Source organism: Schistocerca americana, chromosome 2, assembly GCF_021461395.2.
Source record: "Schistocerca americana isolate TAMUIC-IGC-003095 chromosome 2, iqSchAmer2.1, whole genome shotgun sequence".
Lineage (NCBI taxonomy): Eukaryota > Metazoa > Arthropoda > Insecta > Orthoptera > Acrididae > Schistocerca > Schistocerca americana.
The window spans coordinates 397,441,032-397,463,976 of record NC_060120.1 but is presented as its reverse complement, the minus strand read 5'-3'; the positions used below and the strand labels follow the sequence as shown (position 1 = coordinate 397,463,976).

Genomic DNA, 22,945 nt, shown 5'->3' with positions numbered 1-22,945 from the left:
ATCATTAGGACTCATCAGTTCATGTTATCATTTTACAGATCTGATGATTTTACTGTGATGCTTCGTGAACGAGTAGCTTATGCCAGCCATGAAATAATAGATGTAAGGCTTGAAGGGCTGAGGAATTTGAAATCATTTATACACCAAAGTAGAACAAATGTAAATGAAGCAGTTGTTGCAAAAGAGAAAGTTGATCGCAGTATCATTGAGGTAAATGTATTATATTGTAAATGTATTTTTAAGTTATTTTATGTTTTATCTACTTATACAGGTCTCTCTCCTATGGGTAATTTTTGCAATTTGTGACGGGAGTCAGTCCAAACAAGTGCTCATTACACCTTTCATGTGACACCCATTGTCGACAGAAAGTGTGAGTTTGGTTCCCGTTACAAAGAAAATTATTTTTAAAGTGGGACGTTACGTGCCTATTTGATAGAGCGGTCCCCGATTAGTCTGGTGTGATATTTGTTTTATTGATGCATATTGACAGGAACTGTAAAACACTAAGAATAAGAAGCAATCCACCACCAACTCAATAGTGCAGCATGCTTGGCAGTAGCAGTCAGCACAGACTAGGGCAGTCCTGTTGCTTTGGAGTACTGCTTATTCTTCGAATTTTACTGCCCCTGTTAATACGTAGCAATAAAACTAATATCGCGCTAGAGTATTCTGCGACTACTCTATTGAATAGGCATGTAAAATGGCACTTTAAAAATCATGTTGTTTGTAACAGGGCACAAACCAATACCTTCTGTCAACTCTGGGCAGTTTATGAAAGATGTAATGACCACTACTTGTTTTGGCTGACTGCAAGAACGAAATTGTAAATATCTGCAGAAACATCAAAGAAAATACAGCTAATGATTCTTAGGAGAGACACTCTGTGTATGTATTCTGTTTATACACATATGTGTAAATGAGGGATGTAAGCGGAACGAGTTCAGAAAAAAATCAACAAATTAATATAAGGCACTCAAATATTATAATGATCTTACTGAATGATGACAATCTGCTGCACTAGCTTTTATTAGTACAATTAAAATGCCCTTTTGTTATGTATTCACCATTACTGCAGAGTTTTGGTTGTGTAGCCATTTTCAAATGATACTGAAGGACATGGTGTTCAGGTACACCTGTTATTGGAATCAATAAGAAGGAAGATACCAGAACTTATTACTGCAGTAAATTATGTGTTCACCCCCAAGAGCTGTTCAGCAGTGCTTTCATAATGTACAGGGTGATTATAATTGAAGTTAAACTTTCAAACTGCTGTAGAAATAACACCACTGGTCAGAATGACATCAAATTGCAACGGAATATTATTGGAGAAGAGGGAAAACGTATGGCAGAAGAAAAATAAATAGTTACAAAATATAGCTATATATGGCGCTGTAAGCATCAAAATTTTATAGTGGTCGACTACAAATGAAAAATGAGTCGTACAACAATGTCAAAGGTGTATGTTTGATGTTAAACAAATTGTACTACTCAGTGTTCATGGGTGTACGGGGGTGGCACTCTTAGTTACGTAAGGCCATGCACCACGGCAAGGTCATATCTGGTTGGATGGGAAAAATTGTTTTTAATTGTCCTGAGGCCAAAAACTGCATATAAAGCGTCACTAAAATCAGTTTTTAATTGTCCCGAGGCCAAAAACCACACAAAAAGCATCAATCACATTGCTTTTTGATTGTCCTGAGGCCAAAAACTGCATAAAAAGCATCAATCACATCGGTTTTTAATTGCCCTGATGCCAAAAACTGCATAAAAAGCATCAATCACCCATGCACCATGGCAAGGTCATATCTCGTCAGATGGGAAAAATTGTTTTTATTTGTCCTGAGGCCAACAATTGCATATAAAGCATCACTCAAATCAGTTTTTAATTGTCCTGAGGCCAAAAATTCTATATAAAGCATCACTCAAATCAGTTTTTAATTGTCGCGAGGCCAAAAACCACACAAAAAGCATCAATCACATTGCTTTTTGATTGTCCTGAGGCCAAAAACTGCATAAAAAGCATCAATCACATCGGTTTTTAATTGCCCTGATGCCAAAAACCGCATAAAAAGCATCAATCACATTGGCTTTTAATTATCCTGAGGTCAAAAACCACATAAAAAACACCATTCACCTCGGTTTTTAATTGTCCTGAGACCAAAAACTGCATTAAAAGCATAAATCAGAATCAAATCGGATTATTAGTTTCCGTGTGACTGACCCAAAACATGTTCAATGTGCTGTCCACCATTTTCTGCATCAAGTTGAAATCAATAATCAACATATTCCACAACTGATCTTAGTGTTTCCGGGCTCACGTTCAGAATGTGTTGTGCAATGCGTGCCTACAATGCAGCTATGTTTGCTGTTGGAACACTGAATACATTTTTCAGATAGCCCCACAGCCAGGAGTTACATGGATTAAGGTCAGGTGATCGGGACGGCCAGACTGTAGGGAAATGGCAGCTGATAATTCTAGCATTTTCGAAATGGCGCTTCAGCAACTGCTTAACTGGATTTGCAATGTGTGGAGGTGCGCCATCTTGCATGAAAATGATCCCATCCACACATCCACGTTGTTGGAGAACTGGAATGACGTGGTTGCGCTTACCAGTGATGGTACAGGTAACAGGACCAGAAGCATCTGTCTCTTCAGAAAAATATGGCCCCATGATAAATGATGCTGTAAACCTGCGCCACACAGTAACATTTTCAGGGTGAAGTGATACTGGTTGATTTGCATGTGGATTTTCCGTTGCCCATATTCAACAATTCTGTGTATTGATGTATCCTGTCAGATGGAAGTGGGCTTCGTCTGTCCACAAAATCTTCCACGGCCACTCGTTGTTCACTTCTATGCAAGCAAGAAATTCTAAAGCAAAGGTCTCTCTTGCTGGCAGGTCAACAGGAAGTAACTATAGGAAGTAACTCTTAATTCTGAATGGATTGCAAAGAAGGACGTTTCATAGGATTTTACACACCATGCTCATGGGTATGTCCAATGTTCGGGCAATTCGCTGTGCACTACACTTTTGTGCACCACCACTTGTCTCCTCCTGCAGTGCTGTGGCCACTGTTTCCACAGACGTCAGATCAGATCGTTTCTCCCCTTTAACAAGGTTGCACACCAAAAGAACACATCTTTTCCAATTTCTGAATCATTTTCTCCAGACCCACGGCAGTCTTTGGACTAACACCTTTTTTCGAACCCTTCAGTGTCTGCAACTTCTGCAGAGTGACATGCACAGTAATCATTCTTGTAGTAAAGCTATACAAGCAGAGCATGATCCTGTATTGAGACAGTCTTGGCAAATGTCGCAGATGCGAAAAGAGGGAAAGCTGTGTACCCGGGGTGTTTATACCAACTTCAATGGGTCGTGCGCATGACAGGTATTTTCATTTATTTATGCTGACACAAACAGAACTATCTATTGATCAATTTTCATACTTTTTTTTTTTCTTCTGCCATATGTTTTCCCCCTTCCCCGATAATATTCTGCTCCAGTTTGGCATCATTCTGACCAATGGTGTTATTTCTACAGCATTTTGAAAGTTTAACTTTAATTATAATTGTCCTGTAGATTTATCGTTTACGTTTATCTTGCAAGATAATTATCACAGACATTAAAAACCTGGAAATAAAAAATCTGTACATCACAGCATACAGAAACTGGTGCATTCTGTATACAGCATCGATAGAAGTACAGAACTAGTAAGGCTTTTGAAAGAAATGACATCTGAAGCAGATAACAGATGCCTGTACAAATCTCTTAATATTAATGGTACTTGTTAAATTGTGACACTCGAAGAGATCTATATACAGGAAAATGAATATGCACTAATAAACTGAAATATGATGTCTACCGACCAACCTGATATCGAATGCTGCCTGGTGGCATTGTGGGCATGTGATGCACTAAGAAAAAATGTGTAAGCAGAACAGAGAAGCGTGAGGGATCAGTCTAGTGACAATATGGACTGCAAGTAGGGAAATCCACTGACATAATCAACTTTGACAAAGACCAATATAATGAAAAGGGTAGAAGCTACTCACCATATAGTGGAGATGCTGAGTTGCAGAAAGTCACAACAAAGAAACTGTTGGAAAGTTATCTTTTGGACACCAAAGCCTTTGCTAAAAATAGACAACACACACACACACACACACACACACACGCGCGTGCGCGCGCGTGAGCACAGTCTGACAGTTAGAGCCAGACTGAGGGCTCACAGAGACTGATTGTGTGCTTGTGAGTTGTGTGTGTGTGTGTGTGTGTGTGTGTGTGTGTGTGTGTGTGTTTTTTTTGACAAAGGTCTTGTCTGCCGAAAGCTAACTTTCTGACAGTTTTTTTTGTTGTGCCTTTCTGCGACTCAGCATTTCTGCTGTGTGGTGAGTAGTCACTATCATTTACATTATATTGTTACTTTCCATCCTGGATTTACCATTGTTTGATTTTGTGAAAGGCCAGTTTTTATGACATTTGCGATGTACTTCTCTGCACTCATTCCTTACAGTTCTGGCAAGTCATAAGGTTTGTTAAATGTGTGATAATTTAATGTTTGTTGGTTATGTTTGTGTTTAGAGCTGTAAATAAATATCTTAACACCAGCTAATTACTGGCTAGAAATAAAAATGTGCATTAAACCTTTGTTGAAAATCATGAGAGAGACGACGACAGATAGTCACTAGCTAGACTGCAAAAGTACTAAGCGTGGCACACCACAATACCACTCAAAGTTAAAGTTCATGAAGCTGTGTGACAAATTCACAGGTCACAACTCCTTTTAATGATGGAATATGTCGTAAAACTGTAACTCAGCTTTTACAAATTGAAGTGTGTTCACAAATAGTGCTGTATCGCATATTTTGTATTACCTTGCGACACTCCACCATTCTTGTAACATACAGCATTATTCATACAGAGGTGCGAAAACTGCTCAAGTCTCCTTGCTGTTTAATGCTGCTTTCAGATGGTAAACAGGACAACTGTTACAGTAGACAAAGCAGACTGCTGTATACAACATTATTCCACGCCATTCTACAAATTGTCCCTTACAGCATTATTCGTGCACACACTTCAATTCACATTTCATGAGTTTAAGTTTCATCATCTCTTCTTGCAGAATGGTGAACATAACCTCTAACAAATTTTAGCACTCCTGCCAAATTGTCATTACCAGTGCATCATAAACGTAAATTGTGAGCTGCTTTATAAGTTCACTGCCAAGAACACTACACCCTTATGAATGCAGTAGTAGATATGCATAGACCAAAAGGTGCTACTTTGTAATGGTATTTCGTATCTTCAAATAGAAAAGCCGTGTATTTTCTGCTCTCCTCTGCCAATGGGCATTGTTGGAACTCACCAGTAAGATCCACACTTGGGACATTAATGTGACTTTATAAAAACCCTGAATTAGCTTGACCTTGTTTTGGGGGTAGTCCGTTACCTTAATTATTACTTAATTTCCTAGCATCTAAAACTATATTGACTGACTTATCCTTTTTTCTTCACAACTACTATGGGGTTACAGAATTCACTTGTCAATAATATGCAAACCTCACATTTACTATAAGTCAGTTCTTACAGCTCTCCTATTTGCTGGTGCTTTAGGATAAGACCTAATTTTTTATGGACCCATGTTGTTTTACTGTGGATGAGTACACCAAGTTTGTCACCACCATGGTATTTTTGAGAACAAATCCCTGTTATTGTACACCAATTGAAACAGTTCTGCGTTATCATTTTCATTTATAAGCTTTATGTCACTCATTTTCATATTCATTTATTCAACAACCTTTAACACATCTCTCATTGAACCATCTGCAAATTAGTCATCAAGTTCTCTCCAGTTAACGTCCTCTTAAATTTCGCATTCATCCTGCCATCTCCAGCATTCAGTTCAAATGTTTTGTCTTCACAACCCTGGTGGTGTCGGATAAATCTTTGACAGAATTGGAATAGGAAGTGCTGGGTGGGTGGATTGGGTATGTCTTGCACCTGGGTCTTCCACAGGGATATGATCCTTGTGATGAGGGGTTGTGATTGGTAGTGGCATAAGGATGGATTAGGTTGTTGTGGAGGTTGGGTGAGTGATGGAACACCACTTTAGAAGAGGTGGGAAGTTTCTCAGGTAGGATATCCCTCATTTCAGGGCATGATGACAGGTAATCAAAGCCGGGCAAAGAATGTGGTCCAGTCATTCCAGTCTGAGTTCAAATGGTTCAAATGGCTCTGAGCACTATGGGACGTAACATCGGAGGTCATCAGTCCCCTAGAACTTAGAACTACTTAAACCTAACTAACCTAAGGACATCACACACATCCATGCCCGAGGCAGGATTCGAACCTGCGACCGTAGCGGTAGTGTGGTTCCAGACTGAAGTGCCTAGAACTGCTCGGCCACACCGGCCGGCTCCAGTCTGGGATGCTACTGGATGATGAAGGGGGAGACTCCTTTATGACTGGTTCTTGGGGGTGGTGGGAGGACTGGAAGTGTGAGTGGAAAAGGGATGTGAGATCTGTTTGCAGATTAGATCTGGGTTAGTGCATGTCTGTGAAGGCCTTGCTGAGATGTCAGCATACTGAGGAAGGGAGTTTTTGTCACTGCAGATATGCTGTCCCCGGGTGGCCAGGTTGTATGTGAGGGTGTTTTTGGCATGGAAGAGATGACAGCTGACAAAATGCGTGTACTGTTGGTCGTTGGTGGGTTTGGTGTGGACAGAGGTGTGGATGGAACCATCAGAGAGGAGAAGATAAACGTCTAGGAAGGTGTCATGCTGGATTGAGGAGCGAATGGAAGAGAAGGTGTTGAGGTGTGAAGGAACAGAGGTAGGATGTTCCGGCCCTGAGTCCAGATCAAGGAAATATCATCAGTGAACCTGACCATACTAGGAGTTTGGTGTTTTGGGAGGCTAGCCTCCCATGGCAAAGACACCTAACACATCCTTCGTGACTCTCTCCTCTACTCATCACTGTTGATGCCACCTCCCCATACACCAACATTCCTCATGCCCATGAAAGGCACTAACCTAGACCTAATCCACAAACAGATCTCTCGTCCCATTTCCACTCACACTTCCAATCCTCCCACCACCCCCCAAGAACCAGCCATAAAGGACTGGAATGACTGGACCACATCCTTTGCCCCGGCTTTGATTGCCTGTCATCATGCCCTGAAATGAGGGACATCCTACCTGAGAAACTTCCCACCTCCCTAAAGTGGTGTTCCGTCACTCACCCAACCTCCACAACATCCTAGTCCCTCCCTATTCCTCTACCAATCACAACCCGTCATCACAAGTATCATATCCCTGTGTAAGACCCAGGTGCAAGACATACCCAATCCACCCACCCAGCACTTCCTATTCCAGTACTCCACAGGTTTATCCTACCCCACCAGGGGCCAGGCCACCTGTGGAAGTAGCCATGCCATTTGCCAGCTCTGCTGCAATCATTCCACAGCTTTTCTGTTGGCATGACTACCAACCAACTGTCCACCAGGATGAATGTCCACAGCCAACCATACTGTGGCCAGGAGCAAAGTAGACCATCCTGTGGCTCAACATGCAGCTGAACATAAGAAGCTTGATTTCAAAAACTGCTTACTACCTGAGCTATCTTGTTTTTTCCCCCCACGACCAGCTTTTCTGATCTGTGCAGATGGGAACTATCCTTACAACATATTCTCCGCCCACATAATTAACCCAGCCACAACTGATAACATACTGTCTCCACACCCTCCACCCAACAGTTTTGTCTCCCCTGTGTCCTATCATCTCCTCCCCAATCTCATATCACACCCTGCCAACACATCCACCCACATTCCCCCTCCTTTTTTGCGCTCTTTATCTGTACCTTGCAGCCCCACAACATTCTGATGCTGCACCTGCTGGGCAATCTAGTCCATGCATACTCCACCAGACAATGTTGTCTCTCTCCACTCCCATACACTACTATCCTTACCCTTCCCTGCCCCCTCCACAGTGCTTCTTGCATCCCACATGGTAGTTACATTCCGGCCTGATATGCTGAAGTTGGCGGTTATGTGTGTGTGAGGTGTAGCACACACCTCACACACACATAACTGCCAACTTCAGCATATCAGGCCGGAATGTATATGAATTATGTGTCTTTCTCTTTTACTGATGAAGGCTGTGGCTGAAAGCTTTATGTAATTTTAATTATCCCCGTCTGCATCTTAACAAGTCTTATTTACAGTAAGTAGCAATCTGTCTCTTCCTACACTGTTAAAAATTGATTTAGTTTTTCTCTTTCTGTGACTACATCTGATACACCTTTTTTCCTTTCTACTATGCTGTAATTCCGTGGGCATCCTTTATTTTTACTCCTGCAACCGAAAGCTCTACAATATATTGATTTTTAACAAATTCATGGAACTTTCTTATATAATGTATATTGTATTACCAGTGTCTACCAAAGCAACCTCACTTACATTCGGGAGGATGACGGTTCCATCCCGTCTCCGGCCATCCTGATTTAGGTTTTCTGTGATTTCCGTAAATTCTTTCAGGCAAATGCCGGGACAGTTTCTTTGAAAGGGCATGGTTGAATTTCTTCGCCATACTTCCCTAACCCGAGCTTGTGCTCTGTCGCTAATGACATTGTTGACGGGGCGTTAAACACTAATCTCTTCCTCCTCCTCACTTACATTACCCTCTTTAACATTAACCGCAATCTGAATCCTCTGTAACATGTTATTTCAGTTCTGTCTCTGTTAAAAGATCCACCTCTATCTCCTAATACAACCCGAAACCATTAAAAAAATTTGCTTCCCTTTAAATTATTGTGAATATTAACCACCCCCATCCCCGAAAAAAATTATGTTAAAGAATCTCTTAAAGTAAAATTTTTTGTACTTAGTCCTCCTAGCTTCACTGCAAAACAAAACTTTTTGTTCCTCCCAGTTTTCAGCAGTTAGCAAATGATAGCATTGAATATGAGCTATCCACTGGCCTCATTATTTTGATATTTTCTCATCCAGTCATTTATTGAGTCATTTTCAACAACCATAAGCTCTTGGTCTCCAGTGTACGATGCAGTTTATTCATATCATCATCATCATCATCATCATCATCATCATCATCAACTGCATCCATTCTCTGTACAACACAAATATCATTGGCACAAGCACTTCCCTCTAAATGCCCATTTGCAAAAGCTATTCTTACAGTTCCACTATCTGCAGGCGACTAACCTCGTTTGTGGGACATGCACCTTCCTGTACATTTCTGGCCACAAAAACATCTGACACAAGCTCTGCGATATGCACACAACTTACATCATCTACAATGGTGGATGACCCTATTGCACCTAATTCGATATTATTAGTGTTGCTGTTCACACATTCGTTCAGCTCATTACAACTCATATTTATTTAATGTGGTATCGCAGCTGTTCTAACTGTGAATTATTACATGACATTAAAGCTGCTAGTCCCACACTATCATCTTCAATTTACACAATCTTACAGGTATCAGCTTGTAATCTTTAAATATTAAATTCTTCTTTTTTACTTTTTGCTGTTCCACAAGCTCTGCCTTTATTTATTTTTATTTTATCGTTATATTGAAACAAATTTCCTCATAAATAATTGTCTCGCATGATTTCAACCATTTTACAAAACCTCTGTCATTTCTGCTCTTTATTACTATTATTATAAAATCTGTTGTTGTTGTACTCATTAAAATTCCTTCTTCTGGTCCTGTTCAAGTCATACTTTCTTGTTCCATTTCTGACCCTAACTAGAACAGTTTTCAATTTCTGGAACACTGTGCTTGCTTGTCCTTAAATTTTTGGTCTGTTATCTGGAACCTGCCTGTGCTTATTTCTGTTATTATTTTTCCAGTGATCTCTTTCGCTAGTTAAATCTTCTTTTGTTGCTTCTTCAGTTTCCATCGTGATGCCTGTTTCTACTAGTATTATTATTTTGCCACTTCCTAGCCTGTCTGTTGCTGTTCTTGTGTCCCTGGCTGTTATTTTGATTATTTACCCAATTTGGGCTGACATTTTGCTTGATCCATCGTCTAATTAAAGTCTTAAGAACCTTCCTACTGCGTCAGTAGAGCACTCGATTAGTGACCATTATAGAGTCTCTGATAACCTTCTTTTTAATATTGATATATATGCCATGTACCAAGGGACCCATCAAGATGTACCAGCTTACTTAATTCCTCCTGGCAGAATTTCCTCACTGAATGAATATATTCCTGCCCTGTATACTGATCTATACGAAATTTTATTGTGAAGCTAAATTGCTTAGTTTGACTCCAGTATCTATTTAAAATCATTTGTTCAAACTTGTCATACATATTAAATTGATTGGTATTTTGGTTAGCCAAAGATTATGCCAATCTCTGCAGTAATTTTTTACAAATTTGATTTTTGCTTCATCATTCACACCATGTATAAAACAATCCTTACAAGAATCCAAAACATCTACTGCATGATTTTTGCTATCACTTTTAGAGCTTTTAGTAGTAGAAAATTGTATGACACGCCATACCACATTGGCAGAGACAATACCCAATTCTAAATTGCGTATTCTATTATTTAGTTTAGTGATCTTTTCTGGTCGACGTTTTCTTATTGTGGCTTTTTCTTCTATTCCCTTCCACAGACTTTCAGCTGTGCTTGCCATTTTGCTTCTCAGAACAGACCTGGTTTCATCATTGGAAACCACAATGCTCATTCATTTCTCCTAGAGCCTGCTTCATCTCTACATCCCTAGCAGCACACTTCTGCTTGCTGAAATCAATTTTTCCCCTTAATTCAGTTCCAAATGCTTTAGCCCTTGACAGCAGCTTCTGCTCTACTCTGCCAAACTTGCTATTTAAATCAATAATTTTATCGCCAATGTTCCCAGTGGTAGTCAGTTTTCACATTAAGCATATCTTCTTTAAATTGTCCATAGAATACGCCATATTATTTTTCAAACCACTCATATCTTTTTAAGGTCATGTTTCAAACCCCCCACTGAATTGTCCAAATCAACTTTAAAATTTCCTATAATAACATTCAGTTGACACAATATTCCTCTGAACACAGGGATTCCTGAAATTGTGCCTATTTCAGCATGTCATTTTGGAGTCTCAGGCTCACTTCCACTAGCTACAGACTCACATTTCTTTTTCATCGCTGTGCCTAACAAGAAAATTGTGCACTGCTGCTTCCTTTAACTTATTCAATGACCCACAACGTTACTCTGCAGCCACAGTCACCTCCCTGGTGATGAGATGAGATGAGGTGAGATGGACTGCTCTCGTGCATCCCCAGCTGTTTGCTGTCGACTGCTTGCTGTTGGGCATGTTTTATACCCTGTTGCAGCCTCTAGGAACCATTGAATGCTGTTGTCATCAAGAATGAAATTTCCACTCTGCAGCAGAGTGTTCGCTGATATCAAACTTCCTGGCAGATTAAAACTGTGTGACGAACTGAGACTCTAACTTGGGACAAGTTTGAGTCTTGGTCCAGCACACAGTTTTAATCTGCCAGGAAGTCTGTTGTCAACTGCTAGATGGTCTGGAATTGTTACCTGTTGACTTATGATACTGCTGCTGCCACCGTCTGCAATTGCCTTCACAAATTCCTGCACCAATCAGTTTGTGAAACACTGTCCTGGAAACATGATTTCACATGTGTGAAGTTCTCACCTGCATGTAGTGCTTAGCGTTCTGCAAGTCAAAGGTTTTACAAAATGTATGGCCGATTTAATGTATGTTGACATTGTTTGGTCTAGAGGATGTTCCCGCACCTGCCACAATTCCCTGTAAATTGTTCTGTTAACTTCTAATAATTATCAGTTGCAGGCAGGATTACAGTCAGTGGTGTGCATAATATTCTAAACCAGCTGGTTATCATTTAGAAATAAAAACCATTAATAAACCTTTCTTTAACATTGTGAGAGAAACCATGACACATGGAGTCACTCGTTAGATTACAAAAGTCCAGCACAGCACGATACTGTTCAGAGTTCAAATTCCTGAAGTTATATGAAGAATTCACAAGTCCAAACGCAACGCAGCTCAAAGTTAGAATTTTACAGAACTAGCTGTGGAAAAATTCATACATACAAATCCAATTCTGCCGGAATTTCAAGGTTCATCAGACTAGCTGTCAGAAAATTCACAAGCTCATGAAACTGTTACCCAAATAATTGTAGTCACTGTAATTGCTCATCAGTATGTACATCTATTTCTGGTGGTCTGTGAAAACAATCTGTTTCTAGTCAGCATCACCACACTCAAAAATTTATGTTGAACTTATTGCTGCTACAGATATTACACGTGAATCTCACCAGCTTTCCTGTGCAAGGCAGATTTTTGCTGAAGTCCTTATGGTTGTCTCATTGTTTACATTCTAATCAGTGATATAATTAACTTATCTGCTGTCTATTACTGACCACCATGAAACTAACAAGTTTATAAATAGCTATGTTAGTTTACTTTCGGCCGGCCGAAGTGGCCGTGTGGTTCTGGGCGCTACAGTCTGGAGCCGAGCGACCATTACGGTCGCAGGTTCAAATCCTGCCTCGGGCATGGATGTGTGTGACGTCCTTAGGTTAGTTAGGTTTAATTAGTTCTAAGTTCTAGGCGACTGATGACCTCCGAAGTTAAGTCGCATAGTGCTCAGAGCCATTTAGTTTACTTTCTCATACTGTCACTATATTTATTTCCTATTGATTTATTTTGCATTAAAATATGTTTTTAGTTCTTGGAAGTAACATTCTGGATCATATCTCAATATGTATTATATTAATAGAAATTCTGAACCTGTTCAGGTGCTATCTGTGGACACTTCGTTCTTTAAAATTGCTTAATGTGTTTACAGGAGTTATTAGCTAATGAAAATCGTAAATCATCATTATCTCAAGTACTATTCTTGTCAGTATCTCAGGTACCATCCTGTTTACCAACTGGGCATTTAGTTGCATGTTCTCATTTCATTTTTAACTTTCATTTGGTGTCATTACTATTTTGTGGCCCCTGACTCCATGCCATGGTGACATCAAATTCCACAAACAGTCAGCAACAGCCATGCACCTGGGTAAAATTTGCTTGCAGTGACTCTCCACCTACACCTACCTGCTGCTATGTGGGCTGGGTGTGTGAGGGGGTCTCTTGTCCTGGGAGACCTCCAAACAAATCTTGAGGGCCTTGTGATTTGGAGGCCTCCTTCCGGACCCCCCCTCCCGACCAGATCATTTTTAATCAAATCCACAAGGCTAAAATACATTCAGTAAATAAAAAGCAGGTTGGAGTACAGGTAGCTCCCCTTGCTACTCTATCCTGTGCAAGCATCTTTTCTCTGAATAACTGTTCCAGCCTATGTTTTTTTGAATGTGCTTACTGTATTCATCATATGGTCTGCCTCTACAATTTTTGCCCTTACACATCCCTCGAATACTAAATTGGTGATCCCTTGATGTCTCAAAAAGTGCCCTAATATTCAATACCTTTGTTTAGTCAAGCTTTCCCTAATTCAATTCAGTACCTCCTTGTTGGTTACGCAATTTGCACATGAAATCTTCAGTGTTCTTCTGTAGTATCACATTTCAAAAGCATCTCTTTGCTTCTTGTCTGAATTGTTTATTGTTCACATTTCGCTTCCATACATGCCTACGCTCCAGATAAATATCTTAGTGAAGATTTCCTAACACTTAAATCTATATTTGATATTAACAAATTCCTTTTCTTCAGAAAATCTTTTCCTGCCATTACCAGTCAACAGTTTGTATCCTCTCAGCTCAGGACATCATCAGTGATTTTACTGCCTAAAAGCAAAACTCATCTGCTACTTTTAGTGTGTCATTTTCTAATTTAATTCCCTCAGCATCACCTGATGTAATTTGATTACATTCTATTACCATTGTTTTGGTATTTTTGATGTTCATCTTATATCCTTTCGCGACACTGTCCATTCCATTCAGCTGCTCTTCCAAGTCATTTGCTGTCTCTGACAGAATTACATCATCGTCAACAAATCTCAAAGTTTTTATTTCTTCCCTGAACTTTAATTCCTTCTCCAAATTTTCTTTGGTTTTGTTTATTACTTGTTCAGTGTACAGATTGAATAACATCAGGGATAGGCTACAACCTGTCTCACTTCCTTCTCAATCACTGCTTCCCCTCCATGCCCCTTGACTGTCATTACTGTCGTCTTGTTTATGTACAAGTTGTAAGTAGCTTTTTGGTCCCTGTATTTTGCTCCTGCTAGCTCAAAGCTTTCAGAGAGTGTATTCCATCAGCATTGTCACATGTGTGAAAAATATAAACAAAGGTACCCACTTACCTAATATCAGGCTTTGGCTATTGTCAATGGATGTGTTTAGAATTTTTAAAATTTTTGTAAAATATTGCATAAAACTTAAAAATGTAGAGTGATAACCAGTTGTCAGCTTGACGCAATTATTCTGCATGAAACATTCTTGATACCTATAAGTACCAAAAAAAAAAAAAAAGAAGAAGAAGAAGAAGAAGAAGAAGAAGAAGACCATGCATAAGTGCAGGGAAGAGCTTACCAATGATCTATCAATTTTTTAACTAAAGCATTACATACTAAAAATTACTTTTTCAAATGTTATACATAAGTATTGTGTAGTGTATTTTATGAATAAAAAATCAAACTAGATGAACTGGAATATATATCAAAAGATATCAAACAGCAGCTGGAAAAAGATGGGCTGCATATTTCTTTGTACAGTACTCAAGGTTATGATAATACCTCACCAATTTTAGGTGTAGATGTAGGAACACAACAAAAAATTCGAGAAGTCAATCCAAAAGTACAGTATGGTCCGTACGGCAATCATTCCTTAAACCTTTGTGGAGTCCATGAATTCTCATGTGTTCTATCTAGCATACCTGCTTTGGAACTGTAGAGAAGTTACATTCATTCTTTTTATCTTCTACATATAGTCCTGTTCTCAGAAAAGTTCCAGGTCAGGATTATTTTTTTTTTTTTTTTTTAGAAAGTTGCACTTAACAAGTAATGTTCCTAGTTGCCATTGAAGTAGTCCCCTTAGCTATCTATACACAGTTGCCAACGTTTATGGAGGTCTTGGAAACAAGCAGGGAAATTTTCAACTGTGATGCTTTTTAGCTCATTTATCACAACCCATTGGATGTCTGCAAATTTATGATGAATTTTTCCCTTTAGCAACCTTTACACTCGCAGAAAGAAGAAAAATCACAGGGCTAGAGGTCGGGTGAATATTGCAGATGTGGGGTGGCAATAATAGAAAGTCTGGCCAGATACTCGATAATAGAGAAAGGCACTATGAGGTCTTGCATTGTGATGCAGTAAGAAACAGTTCTGAGAAGTACAAATCTGGGCGGTAAGGTGGAATTGCTTGTATCAAACATTTCGAGACTTCCATGTAAAGAGTTTGGTTCACTGTTAAACCTGGATGAACATACTGAAGTGGACTTACACTTTACTGTCAAGGAATGCGATCAACATTGTCGTTGTTCTCGAACGCTGTCGTTTCACTGTTTGTGATACTGGCGATCTAGAACTCTTGTACTTTTGCATTTCATGTGAGGGTCATACTGTTAGCACTACTTTCATCCCCAACAATAATCTTTGACAGAAATGTGTGATCACACCTGGCTTTATCCAGTAGTTCAGCAGAAATTCTTCATCTTTCCTCATTCTGTTCATCATTGTGATAGATGAGATTTGCATTAAGTTTCCATTTCCCTAAATCTTTGCGTAAAGGCTTGTGATACACGTTATGATTCAAATTAAGTTCTTCTGATATCACACATACTGTTACAGGATGGTCTTTTTGTAGTAACTGCCTTACACGCTCTATGTTTGCATTGGTATGTGCTGTAGGCAGTGACCAGCTCCTGGGATTGTCTTTCACTGATTCTCTGCCTTCATGAAATCTTTTTTGTCACTCAAAAATATGACTTATTGAAAGTGCCTCACCTGCATATGCTTTGCTTAATCGTTGTCCAAGTTTCACTAGGGATTTTGTGGAGCTTAACGCAGAACTTAAAGTTCAATCTTTGCTCACAGTCAGCAATTATTGTGTCACCGTAACTAATGTGCCAAGAACCAAATAGTTTGTTGCTAAGCATAGCCCTTCCACCCAGTGAGTTTTGAGGAAACATGGCCAAGGTCATTTCAAGAACACACACATACCAGGTAACATAAAAACAACATTTTCTCCTTTTTAGTATTGCAAACTCAGAGTAGATGGGACTTACTTGTAAAAAGAAAAATTGGGGGGGGGGGGGGCAAAAAAAGTTTTAAACAATTTCCTGATACCTACTGAACTGCTAATTATAATTCAGTTAAAGTTGTAAAAGAAAAAGGGGAAACATTTGCAAGCACTTCGAAAGTTATGCAAGATCCATCCAAGACACGCCTTGATATTAGATCTGCAGCTGTCTTGCTGCTTCCAGCAATATATGATTTTTCCTTTTTGAGCTACAGTATGTGATCAAAAGTATCCGGACACCCCCAAAAACGTACGTTTTTCATATTAGATGCATTGTGCAGCCACCTACTACCAGGTACTCCATATCAACGACCTCAGTAGCCATCAGACATCATGAGAGAGCAGAGTTGTTGAATGTGGTCAGGTGGTTGGGTGTCACTTGTGTCATATGTTTGCACAAGAGATTTCCACACTCCTAAAAATCCCTAGGTCCACTGTTTCCGATGTGGGACTGTGAAGGGTGAAGGGACATGTACAGCACGGAAGCGTATGGGCTGACCTCATGTGTTGACTGACAGACACTGCTGACATTTGAAGAAGATCATAATGTGTAATAGGCATACATCTATCCAGACCATCACACAGGAATTCCAAACAGCATCAGGATCCACTGCAAGTATTATGACAGTTAGGCGGGAGGTGAGAAAACTTGGCTTTAATGGTCGAGCGGCTGGTCATAAGCCACACATCATGCCGGTAAATGCCAAATGATGCCTCGCTTGGTGTAAGGAGCATAAACATTGGACGATTGAACAGTGGAAAAATGTTGTGTGGCGTGACAAATCACAGGACACAATGTGGCGATACGATGGCAGGGTGTGCGTATGCCGAATGCCCAGTGTAGGTCATCTGCCAACGTGTGTAGTGCCAACAGTAAAATTCGGAGGTGGTGGTGTTATGGTGTGGTTGTGTTTTTCATGAAGGTGACTTGCACCCCTGTTGTTTTGCATAGTACTATCACTGCACAGGCCTACATTGATGTTTTAAGCACCTCCTTGCTTCCCACTGTTGAAGAGCAATTCGGGGATGGCGATTGCATCTTTCAGCACGAGCGAGCACCTGTTCATAATGCACGGCCTGTGGTGGAGTTGTTGCACGGCAATAACTACCCTGTGATGGACTGGTCTGCACAGAGTCGTGACCTGAATCCTATACAACACCTTCGGGATGTTTTGGGACACCAACTTCACATCAAGTAAATGAAGTTTTTGTAACCTGAAACTAATAAAAAATTACCTTCACTCTACAGTGAATCGACGGTGACTAGCCAGTCTGTCCATTTTATCAGTTGAAAGAAAAGTTTAACGTAAAAAAATTTAACTATTGAGAATTTCAGTAAAATAAATGTACAAAAACGTGCTATAATGACATCAATAATAACTACTAACTTGTGCTGAGGTTACGAAAGTAACTGATGTTATAATAGAGGGAAACATTCCACGTGGGAAAAATATATCTAAAAACAAAGATGATGTAACTTACCAAACAAAAGTGTTGGTATGTTGATAGACACACAAACAAATACAAACACACACACAAAATTCAAGCTTTCGCAACCCACGGTTGCTTCATCAGGAAAGAGGGAAGGAGAGGGAAAGACGAAAGGATGTGGGTTTTAAGGCAGAAGGTAAGGAGTCATTCCAATCCCGGGAGCGGAAAGACTTACCTTAGGGGGAAAAAGGACAGGTATACACTCGAGCGCACGCGCGCACACACACACACACACACACACACACACACACACACACACACACACACACACACGTCCATCCGCACATATACAGACACAAGCAGACATTTGTAAAGCCAAAGAGTTTGGCCAGAGATGTCAATCGAGGCAGAAGTACAGAGGCAAAGATGTTGAATGATAGATGAGGTATGAGCGGCGGCAACTGGAAATTAGCAGAGGTTGAGGCCTGGTGGGTAACAGGAAGAGAGGATATACTGAGGGGCAAGTTCCCATCTCCGGAGTTCTGATAGGTTGGTGTTTGTGGGAAGTATCCAGATAACCCGGACGGTGTAACACTGTGCCAAGATGTGCTGGCCGTGCACCAAGGCATGTTTAGCCACAGGGTGAGCCTCATTACCAACAAACACTGTCTGCCTGTGTCCATTCATGCGAATGGACAGTTTGTTGCTGGTCATTCCCACATAGAAAACTTCACAGTGTAGGCATGTCAGTTGGTAAATCATGTGGGTGCTTTCACACGTGGCTCTGCCTTTGATCGTGTACACCTTCCGGGTTACAGGACTGGAGTAGGTGGTGGTGGGAGGGTGCATGGGACAGGTTTTACACCGGGGGCGGTTACAAGGGTAGGAGCCAGAGGGTAGGGAAGGTGGTTTTGGGGATTTCATAGGGATGAATCAAGAGGTTACGAAGGTAATACACAAATATTCCGCACGTCCAGGGCCTCGCTGTGATGGAGCACTTCCTTTCACGCTGATCACCTGCCACCCTACCTAAAACCTCTTTCCTCATTACCTTAGCCAGCTTCATCCTGACTCACAACTTCTTCACTTTCGAAGGCCAGACATACCAACAATTAACGGGAACAGCCATGGGTACCAGGATGGCCCCCTCATATGCCAACCTATTTATGGGTCACTTAGAGGAAGCCTTCTTGGTTACCCAGGCCTGCCAACCCAAAGTTTCGTACAGATTTATTGATGACATCTTCATGATCTGGATTCACAGTGAAGAAGAACTCCAGAATTTCCTCTCCAACCTCAACTTCTTTGGTTCCATCAGATTCACCTGGTCCTACTCCAAATCACATGCCACTTTCCTTGACGTTGACCTCCATCTGTCTAATGGCCAGCTTCACACATATGTCCACATCAAACCCACCAACAAGCAACAGTACCTCCATTATGACAGCTGCCACCCATTCCATATCAAACAGTCCCTTCCCTACAGCCTAGGTCTTCGTGGCAAACGAATCTGCTCCAGTCTGGAATCCCTGAACCATTACACCAACAATCTGAAAACAGCTTTCGCGTCCTGCAACTACCCTCCCGACCTGGTACAGAAGCAAATAACCAGAGCCACTTCCTCATCCCCTCAAACCCAGAACCTCCCACAGAAGAACCCCAAAAGTGCCCAACTTGTGACAGGATACTTTCTGGGACTGGATCAGACTCTGAATGTGGCTCTCCAGCAGGGATACGACTTCCTCAAATCTTGCCCTGAAATGAGATCCATCCTTCATGAAATCCTCCCCACCCACCAAGAGTGTCTTTCCGCCGTCCACCTAACCTTCGTAACCTCTTGGTTCATCCCTATGAAATCCCCAAACCACCTTCCCTACCCTCTGGCTCCTACCCTTGTAACTGCCCCCTGTGTAACACCTGTCCCATGCACCCTCCCACCACCACCTACTCCAGTCCTGTAACCCGGAAGGTGTACACGATCAAAGGCAGAGCCACATGTGAAAGCACCCACGTGATTTACCAACTGACCTGCCTACACTGTGAAGCTTTCTATGTGGGAATGACCAGCAACAAACTGTCTATTCGCATGAATGGACGCAAGCAGACAGTGTTTGTTGGTAATGAGGATCACTCTGTCGCTAAACATGCCTTGGTGCACGGCCAGCACATCTTGGCACAGTGTTACACCGTCCGGGTTATCTGGATACTTCCCACTAACGCCAACCTATCAGAACTCCGGAGATGGAAACTTGCCCTCCGCTAATTTCAAGTTGCCGCCACTCATACCTCACCTGTCATTCAACATCTTTGCCTCTGTACTTCCGCCTCGACTGACATCTCTGGCCAAACTCTTTGCCTTTACAAATGTCTGCATGTGTCTGTATATGTGCAGATGGATATGTGTGTGTGTGTGTGTGTGTGTGTGTGTGTGTGTGTGTGTGCGAGTTTATACCTGTCCGTTTTTCCCCCTAAGGTAAGTATTTCCGCTCCCGGGATTGGAATGACCCCTTACCCTCTGCCTTAAAACCCACATCCTTTCGTCTTTCCCTCTCCTTCCCTCATTCCTGATGAAGCAACCGTGGGTTGCGACAGCTTGTATTTGCGTGTGTGTTTGTATTTGTTTGCGTGTCTATCAACATACCAATGCTTTCGTTTGGTAAGTTACATCATCTTTGTTTTTAGATATAACTGATGTTATAATCGTACAAGCTCTAGTTTCAGCCATAAAAAAGTAAATTGTAGTTTTTTTTATTCTATTCTTTATTATTTCTTTGCTCTCTTCGTGACAGTTGCTGTAGTAAATGCTGATTTGCATTCTTAGTGTTCCGTCTGTATCTTTAAGTATGTACGGCGTAGATAAAAATATGTATTTACACTTTGATAAAGGTAAGTCTATATGTTATCATTAGTATTACAGTAAATCAATGTGAAACAGCTATAGTAAGTGTTGAAAATGCTAAACAACTTCCTCCAAACACTTCTAAACACGATGCTGCGCATCCAAGGTCACATCTTCCAGAGTAGCTTCAGGTATTTGTTGACAAGCCATTTCAATTTCAAATAAAACTATATGGTTACAGAGACATTTTAAAGTCTCAAACATCTATGATGTATATGCATACTGAAGTGAAGAGTGAAAATTTGTACCAAGGCCGGGATTTGGAACCAGGTCTCCTGTTCACTAGGCAAATGCTGTAACCATTACGCCACCATGGCACAGTGGCTTTGCACAACTACCCGGACTACTGTAGCATGCCTCCCTCTTCAGTTCAAATTTTCATTTGCACTTCAGCTCACTTGGTATTCCCCCTAAACTGAATCTCCATTTCAGAGGCCCTCCAACTGTATTGCAATAGCACCTCATCATTGAACGAAACAGGCAATCCTTCCTGAAGCCCAGGCATAGATGTTTTAATCAAATGGAATGTGAATACCAGGTGGCATGAACAGAAATTTCATTTGAGGAGGGAGGCATGCTAGGGTAGTTTGTACTGAGGTGTACAGCCACTGTGGCAGGATGGATTAGTGCTTATAGCATCTGTCAAGTCAGCAGGAGACCTGGTTTCGGATCTCAGCCTTGGTACAAATTTTCATTCATAGCTTCATTCTGCATATACAATTTCATCATTTGATGGCACAGTTTCGCTATTGTGTGTGGCTTTCTGCTGCACACTGGTACTTGAAGGTACCCCACAAGTAAAAATAAAGTGGAATCAAATCAGGAAACATGTGGAGTACTCAATGGGACCCTTTTTCCAATCCAATGACCTGCTGTGTTGTTTTCCAAATAGGCATGCACACCCAAATGAAAGTGGGAGTGGAGTGCCATCTTCTAGAAAGAAAACACCAAACAAAGCATGAATGGATGATAAAATTAATGTGTCCAGTATCTTCAGGTAACTGCTGCCAGTAATCGTACCTTCGAAAAAGAAAGGTCCTGTCAGTCTCCTTGATATAACCCACACCAGACATTAAGCCCTGAATCATTGACCGCTTGCTCGACATAAACAGGATTTCATGGGGCTCTTTCATTTACGTCTACTTCACATGTACATTGTTGTGTTGATTTCTGTGGTGAGTCTGTGACTGCTTCTAATACTTGAGCAGTTTCATCATATGTTGCTGTGTGTGGCCAGCCTGATCTTCCCTTATGCATATACATAATTGTTCAAGTAGTTTCAAACTTATTACAAAGGTGAGTGATGCTTACATGTGTTAGTGACTCAGTTCCATTTTCCTGCATCTGATGTTCTTGCACTTAACTGATGTTCCAAACATCCTTTACCATTTGAGAATGCTGTTTCACTTCTTGAACTTTAGTTGTGTTTGTGCCAGGGCCTCACTTTGTACACTGACATTGGCACAACACGACACTACTGGCATCTGTTGCTCAGCCATTGTACTACATGTTCAACCCATACCCATTGTGATTTCAAAGTGTATGGTTTGTATAGCTGATTTTAAAGTGCATATATAGTGTTTTGATCTACCCTGTGTATTACTAGAGCATAGAGTACACACAGTATAAATTTGTTTATTTTTTGTCAGCCATTACATCTATATGTTTACAAAATGTACACACAAATACACCAGTTTCTAAGCAGGCTGGGAGCTTCATCTAGTTTTGCTGCCCTTGGCTTGTGACTGGCTTCATTGCTTGGCTGGGAAGTTACATAAAAATAATCAAAAAACCTGGTATTAGTATTGAATCTGTAGATTTCAGTGTAGCGTGGTTGATTGATGACAGTGTACAGTGACATTTAATCCTTGTGACTGTGAGTAGGAGCTGAAAAGGAGTAACATGTGAAAATAATTGGTGTAAAATTGCAGGTTTTGGGGCTGTGAGAGTGGAAAGGGACTGACATATGTAACATAATTCTGTCCTGCAAGGAGCAGTTTCAGCCATGCTTGGTACACTATCACTTACTACCTGGAAAAATATCAGTGATCCAAATTAGGATGGAAAGGCAGTGACGCAGAAAAATAATATTACATTCATTTTCCTATTTGACATAAGATTGTGATACATCAGTATCCTTGCAACACTGGGTAATCAGTTAGTGATGTATTAACACACACAACCACAAATTTTGTTTCTTTCAATGTAGTTGTTGTTTATTCCTGTTATCACAAACACGAGTACTGTGGAGTGTTCCGTTTTTACCATAACACTGTCACTTGAACTGTTTTCCCAATATTTCTATACGTCTACATCTAAGTGGATATTCTACAAATCACATTTAAGTACTTGGCAGAGGGTTCA

General features: G+C 40.7%; 1 protein-coding gene across 1 annotated transcript in view; it reads left to right on the top strand.

Annotated features, from left to right (window-relative positions):
• Positions 1–22,945, top strand: part of LOC124594989 (serine/threonine-protein kinase ATR) — a 353,179-nt gene that overhangs the window by 189,370 nt on the left and 140,864 nt on the right. Inside the window, exon 20 of the mRNA XM_047133527.1 lies at positions 39–210. Within this exon, the coding sequence (XP_046989483.1) occupies positions 39–210 (172 nt within the window). The remainder of the gene's footprint in view (positions 1–38; positions 211–22,945) is intronic.